Source organism: Sprattus sprattus (assembly GCF_963457725.1).
Source record: "Sprattus sprattus genome assembly, chromosome: 9".
NCBI lineage: Eukaryota > Metazoa > Chordata > Actinopteri > Clupeiformes > Clupeidae > Sprattus > Sprattus sprattus.
This window is the reverse complement of record NC_137928.1, coordinates 8,236,730-8,244,229: the sequence shown is the minus strand read 5'-3', so window position 1 is coordinate 8,244,229 and position 7,500 is coordinate 8,236,730. Positions and strand designations below refer to the sequence as shown.

Genomic DNA, 7,500 nt, shown 5'->3' with positions numbered 1-7,500 from the left:
CGTGAAGTGTGTCTGTGTGTGTGCAAGAGTGTGTGTTTGTTGTGAGAGAGCGAGAGTGCGCGTGCAGGCACAAACGTTTCCAGAATCGCCAGATCACGACAACCTTTCCACTCTCTTTGGCTTGAGAGGAATATTTTTTTTTGTCGTAGAGGAAAAAGCGCAACAAGTTCGCCCTGACAGTAAGGCCATGGATCTGAGTAAACTGGGAGACTTGATGCGGAAAACGCAGAGTGCCATCCTCGAGAAGGAGCGTCTACTCAAGGGCATGGATGACATCCAGTCCGTAAGTGCTCCTAATGAGACTTGCTCGACCGTGTCTCTCCTCTACAGAACTTTGGGTTGAGTTGTATGTGCCGGGCCGTGGTTGTGTTTGAAGGTGTGACTTTTCTGAGTGTCACTGTCTCGGTTCTGTTTTTATTTAGGGTTGTGGTCACATTTTCCTGAACGTGAAGGCTGGTGTTGCAGCTTGTCGTGTGTGTTTATTATTTTATGTACGGTCTGTCGTCCTGTAAACATGTTCCATGAGCATGTCTAACCTGCAACACTGAGTGCCTGGGGGATACTGCAGTAAGCGTCGTGAGCGTACACAGTCAGATAGCAAACAGAGGACGTGTTGTGCGCCGTTAGGACCACTTCAACATATTGAATCGTTTAGCGGCGGCAGCAGCTTCACAAACATCAGTCACCTGCTCCTGGGGACGCCGCCTGTTGTCTTAGAGTCTCAGAGTTTGCTTTTGCCTCCTGACGTGTTGCCCTCTCCCTGCACAGGCGGTGGGCACAGACGGGGTGCGTGCTATGATGGAGAGCGCCCTCACAGCCAGAGACCGGGTGGGCGTGCAGGACTTTATCCTGCTGGAGAACTACACCAGCGAGGTGGCCTTCATAGAGAACCTGCGCAAGAGGTTCAAGGAGAACCTCATCTACGTAAGTAACCCTGGTGCATAGAACGCAGGTTGTTGCTTGTTTTTGTGTGTGTGTGTGTGGGGGGGGGGGGGGGGGGGGGGGGTGTTACTGTAACTGTCAATGGGTGGGCGTGGTCTTTAAAGTGTTTTTCCAAGGTTGCATCCAGTTGTGCTCCTCTTCAATCTGTCAGCTGCCTGCAAAAAAAGCACAGACATCAAAAACAGATGTTCTCTCTGTCTCTCTCTCTTCCTCCCCCCCCCCCCCCCCTCTCTCTCTCTCTCCACCCCACCACCCCCACCCCCACACTCACACTCTCTCACCCCTGCAGACGTACATTAGCTCAGTGCTGGTGTCAGTGAACCCGTACAAGGACCTGGAAATCTACACCAAGCAGCACATGGAGAGATACCGGGGAGTCAACTTCTACGAGGTCTCCCCCCACATGTGAGCCATCCCTGCCCGGGGCCCTTTCTGGTTATGTCATCACGATCAAATGGAACACATGGGGCTGGTGATGCATGGGCATGGTGTTTGCATGGCCTGTTGCTAGGAGATATGGGAATTCCTGTGGAATATTTGAGCTTGCTGACCATTGTGGTTGTGGAATGCGTGAGGCTGACTTTGCCTTGAGCTCGACATTCCGAGACTCATTCAGTTCAATGCAATTTTATGTATATAGTGGCAATAACAAGGACATTGCCTCAAGGCGCTTTACAGAGCCTTAGAAAAAGCACTAGGGTAACAGCGGAAAGGAATTTAACAGGAAGAAACCTCAAGCAGAACCCATCTCACAAGGGGGCACACATCTGCTTGGAGTTGGCGGGGTAGAGAGATAGAAAAACTCGTTTTTATAATCTATTTGTTCCCCAGCTGAATGTTTTCTGTCTGTCCAAGTTGGTTGAGGACTCAGGTATTTATTGCGTCATCCTGGCATTTTCTCATAGAGTGGGTCCAGGGGGCTGTGCCAGGGTCCAGGGGGCCAGGGGGCTGTGCAGAAGTGCCAGGGTTTTGTTTTAGGCAGATGCCCCCTTCGTAGCCGGAGCCGGAGCAGGGCTCTGTGCACGCCCTGTCACCAGTGGAGCGGTTATCTCAGCCTGCAGTGACGCAGCAAAAGGGCCTGAAATAACAGGCCAAAATGACCCTAACCCGCTATCGCTGACAGACAGCAACAGGCTCTCATTCGAGCAGCAGTGCTCCGCTCCACACCCACCCCAGGCACATACATCCGGCCAAATGTGCCCACAGCAACATGAGCCGTCATACTGCAGAGTAGGCTTTTCCCATCAAGGCATGCCCGTGACAGCATTATGTCGTTTCCTCAGCCGTAATGAATGAATGAATGAATGAATGAATGAATGAATGAATGAATGAATGAATGAATGGATGGATGGATGGATGGATGGATGGATGGATGGATGGATGAATGGATGGATGGATGAATGGATGAATAAATGAATGAATGAATGAATAAATGAACGGATGAATGAATGAATGAATGAATGGATGGATGAATGAATGGATGGATGAATGGAATGATGGATGAATGGATGGATGGATGGATGAATGGATGAATGGATGAATAAATGAATGAATGAATGAATAAATGAACGGATGAATGAATGAATGAATGAATGAATGAATGAATGAATGGATGGATGAATGAATGGATGGATGAATGGAATGATGGATGAATGGATGGATGGATGGATGAATGGATGAATGGATGAATAAATGAATGAATGAATGAATAAATGAACGGATGAATGAATGAATGAATGAAATATGCTGGCTTGGATTGGAAATATAGCTTGGTTTGATCTCACTGAGCCCACATTTGCTGCATACATGCTCATAGTATGAAGTGTAGCGCTAGGGTAATTTAGGCCGAGTTATAAGGTATCTTTCTGTTATTCACTCCCATCTCTCTGCCTCCTGTCAGCTACGCTGTGTCAGATAATGCCTACCGCTCCATGCGCACGGAGCGTCGGGACCAGTGCATCCTCATCTCTGGAGAGAGCGGCGCTGGGAAGACGGAGGCCTCCAAGAAGGTGCTGCAGTACTACGCCCACACCTGCCCTGCCAGTGAGAATGTGCAGAGCATGCAGAGCGTCAAGGACCGCCTCCTGCAGTCCAACCCTGTGCTGGAGGTAAACAGCCCTGCCGACCACACACTTACAGTACCAGTCAAAAGTTTGGACACACCTTCTCATTTTTTTGAGAAGTTTTTTCTTTACTTTCATTATTTTCTACATTGTAGATTAATACTGAAGACATTTAAACTACGAAAGAACACATATGGAATTATGTACAAAACAAAAAAAGTGTTATCTACCATGTAGAAAATAATAAAAGTAAAGAAAAAACTTAAAGATGTGTCCAAACTTTTGACTGGTACTGTACATTTTCGTCATGTTGGTCCAGACATATTAAGGAAAGCATTTCTTAAATTGTTTCACGTGTATTACAATCCACACACAAAAAAAATCAGTAATGAAACTGAGGAACCAAGAAGTGAACAAAGTTTTGTGGACAAACAGAGTACTTTATCTAGCAAATATGTTTAAAACAAGATAATGAACAGTATTTTGTGTTCTGCCTGCCTGTACTAGTCTGCAAACATGTCTCCCAAGGACGCACCGCCACATGAGAGCACACTCACACACTCACACACCTTCCCCTGCAGGCCTTGTTTTGGCAGCACGCACTCAGCCCTCTCTGCTCAAACTACCCTGCCTCACACGGCTAATGACCTGGGGCAGGGATTAGCTGTGTACAGAGGGCTGTACAGTGCAGACACACGCAAATTACAGTGCAGCGTGTAGGGCAGGATGTCTGAGAATGTCGTGGCGGGGTGGCGGGGAGGGGAAGCCGGCGGATGCAGCCGCCGTGTGTTGTGGCTGGGCTGCCGCTAGCTTCCAGATGTTTGGCAGATGTGCGAGGGGTGCGAGAAGCTGCCCCTTCTGTGATCTGGCCCCCGTGTCTGGGAAGGGCGCAGCGGGGCCTCGGCCTGTTTACTGGGTACCCGTCGCTGTTATCCGTCTACATTTTATCTTCTGTTTTTCCCCCTCTGTTTTCCTCAGGCTTTTGGGAACGCCAAAACGCTTCGCAATGACAACTCCAGCCGCTTCGGAAAATACATGGACATTCAGTTTGATTTCAAGGTGAGAGGTTCATGTTGTGTAATATGTGTAACATAGTCTGTGTTGACTGGACGTCTCTGTTTCAAATATTCATATTTCATCCTTATTTTTCTTCCCATGATTTATATCCATGATCTGTTTGTGTGGCGTACCTCTTCCTATCTCTTATGCTGCATGAATTGGGTTCTTTTCATGGGGTGGTGGGGGGGGGGGGGTTCTCCATACCTGCCTGTATATTGTGTATGCCTACCCCAGTACCCCTGCATCACTCGTTCCTCTCGCTCCCCCTCCTCCTCGTCCTCCCCCTTCTCTCCCTTCTTCCCTCGGCCATGGCAGGGCGCTCCGGTGGGGGGCCACATCCTGAACTACCTGCTGGAGAAGTCGCGCGTGGTCCACCAGAACCACGGGGAGAGGAACTTCCACATCTTCTACCAGCTGATCGAGGGCGGCGAGGAGGACCTGCTGCGCAGGCTGGGCCTGGAGAGGAACTCACAGCAGTATCAGTACCTAGTCAAGGTGTGAGATGCTCTCACACGTGCACCACACACACACACACACAGAGACACACACACACACACACACACACACACACACACACACACACACACACACAGAGACACTGAGACACACACACACACACACACACACACACACACACACACACACACACACAGACACAGACACTGAGACACACACACACACACACACACACACACACACACACACACACACACACACATACATACAGACGGGATACATTCACACACACACACACACACACACACACACACACACACACACACACACAGAGAGACACACATACATACAGACAGATACATTCAGACACACACACACACACACACACACACACACATACATACAGACGGGATACATTCACACACACACACACACACACACACACACACACACACACACACACACACACACACACACAGAGAGACACACATACATACAGACAGATACATTCAGACACACACACACACACACACACACACACACACACACACACACACACACACACACACACACACACACACACACACACACACAACAAAAAACAAACTCATGCACTCCCACACACTTCCCTTCCACAGCCTCTTTCTCTCAGTCACTCACTTTGACCTCTATAGCCACAATTATTTCCACTCATTCATAAAGATAAACACCCAAGCGCCGTCTGTAAACATGTGATCGTAGAAATGTAAACATGTAATCGTTCCACACACTCTTATGGCCCACACGCACGCTTTCACTCTTGCAAACACAGGTGTGACTCAGACATAAACCATCATTTAGACAAACAAACACAAGTACACAGGTCTCCGCCCCCCCCCCCCCCTACCCCCCCCCACACACCTGCTGTTTTAATGGAGGAAGCGTGGATCAGTCGAGCCTCCCTCCTCCCTCTGCTGCCCCCGGGGGAGTTTCCCCAGAAGAGGGCTCAGGTCCCTGGAGACCTCGTCAGTAATGCTGCCTCTGCCACTGCAGCCTCCACCCAGGCACACACACAGACACACAGACACACAGACACACAGACACACAGACACACAGACACACAGACACACAGACACACAGACACACAGACACACAGACACACAGACACACAGACACACAGACACACAGACACACAGACACACAGACACACAGACACACAGACACACAGACACACACACAGACACACACACAGACACACACACAGACACACACACACACACTGACTCGCTCTGGTGCTCCAGACCATGTCCTCCGTCTTCCTCTCAGATCCTCTTCTCACGCTACACCCCCTCTCACTCACCAGATTCAACTGCACTGACTCACTATTCGCACAGCCATGACCTTTAAAGACCACATCCCACACTCACTCTTTTTTAACTACACACATATATTGCTAGTTTCCACGCATCACCTTTTGACCTTCATCCTTCAACCCCCTTCAGTGTATGATCAGTTTACTCCCATAATCCACGTGCTACCCATATGCATCACCTATGTACAGTCTATACATTACACTCCCTTCACCATCACGTTACTCCCTTCACCATCACTTACGTTACATCTTATATTCGCTGCTCAGAAACCTACACCCCTCCTTCTCAGTAATTATCGATACTAGATTATGAGATACTGGTATATGTGTGTGAGGGAGCCAGACTTAAGAGTCATTTTGATCTGTTACAGTTCATAGTTTATGGTCATAGTTTTCTTTCGTTTTACAGTCACAGTCTTCCTCAGCAATCAAAATTTCCCCCACGGTTGTGCTAGATGTGTTGGTGACTGTACAGCCAGTAATATCTGTGTACCGTGGGTGTGTTTTCAGGGAAACTGCCCCAAAGTGAGCTCCATCAACGACCGCAGTGACTGGAAGGTGGTGCGGAAGGCTCTGAAAGTCATCGGCTTCAGCGATGATGATGTGGAGGTAAGACACTCCCTCCCACAAGGCTACAGTCTAGAACTTTCTGCCTCATATCTTGCACACAAAGCCCATTATTGCATGCTACAGTGTATGCATTATGCTGAGCACCCTGCACTTCTCCGAGAGAATATCCAGATTTCCTGTCACTCTCAGCACATGGCCGTATTGTAGTGTGAGTTTGACTGAATGTGTAAGTGCCTGGGTGTGTGTGTTGTGTCTGTATTTGTGTGTACGTGTCTATGTGTTTTAAGTTGTGTAGATGGATATCTGTGGTATGTGTACATCATGTGCATATGTGTGTGTGTGTGTGTGTCTGTGTGAGTCTGTGTGTGTGTGTGTGTCTGTGTGAATCTTTGTGTGTGTGTCTGTTTGTCTGTGTGTCTGTGTGTGTGTGTGTCTGTGTGTGTCTGTGTGAGTCTGTGTGAGTCTGTGTGTGTGTGTGTGTGTGTGTGTGTGTGTGTGTGTGTGTGTGTGTGTGTGTGTGTGTGTGTGTGTGTGTGTCTGTGTGTGTGTGTCTGTTTGAGTCTGTGTCTGTGTGTGTCTGTGTGTGTGTGTGTCTGTTTGAGTCTGTGTGTGTGTGTGTGTCTGTGTCTGCTAAGAGTAGATCCTAAGCAGGATCTCAGAGACAGATAGGTACCTCCCCCTGGAGAGCAGTGAGAAGTGCTGAGCTGAGCGAGAGAGGAGGACCCTGCCATGTGAGAGGTGGATTGTACTGAGCGCAGGGGCTTCTGGGCTCGGGGCCATTCCCATTGTGTGTGTGTGTGTGTGTGTGTGTGTGTGTGTGTGTGTGTGTGTGTTTCTGTGCCTCTGGGATCCACAGAGGAAAAGCAGCTGATTATGCTAGCCCTGATAGCATCTCACTGTGTCCCTGCTCACAGCCCCCGCTAGACACACAGTCCTAAAACATGGTTATAAAGCATTAGCCAACGCAGCCATGAAATGACCGCTATCTTATCTTATCTGCACCTTTTGATCTGCCTGCGTATCTCCCCTTTTTATCCCATGTGTTGTAACATGTACCAC

At 48.8% G+C, this 7,500-nt stretch overlaps 1 protein-coding gene across 3 annotated transcripts in view; it reads left to right on the top strand.

Annotated features, from left to right (window-relative positions):
* The window catches only part of myo1cb (myosin Ic, paralog b), a 44,205-nt gene that overhangs the window by 24,079 nt on the left and 12,626 nt on the right, over positions 1-7,500 (top strand). For all 3 annotated transcript variants that reach the window (XM_080844676.1, XM_080844678.1, XM_080844677.1), the window contains 6 exons: positions 769-924; positions 1,232-1,347; positions 2,843-3,050; positions 3,984-4,064; positions 4,380-4,559; positions 6,382-6,480. In XM_080844676.1, the coding sequence (XP_080700802.1) occupies positions 769-924; positions 1,232-1,347; positions 2,843-3,050; positions 3,984-4,064; positions 4,380-4,559; positions 6,382-6,480 (840 nt within the window). The remainder of the gene's footprint in view (positions 1-768; positions 925-1,231; positions 1,348-2,842; positions 3,051-3,983; positions 4,065-4,379; positions 4,560-6,381; positions 6,481-7,500) is intronic.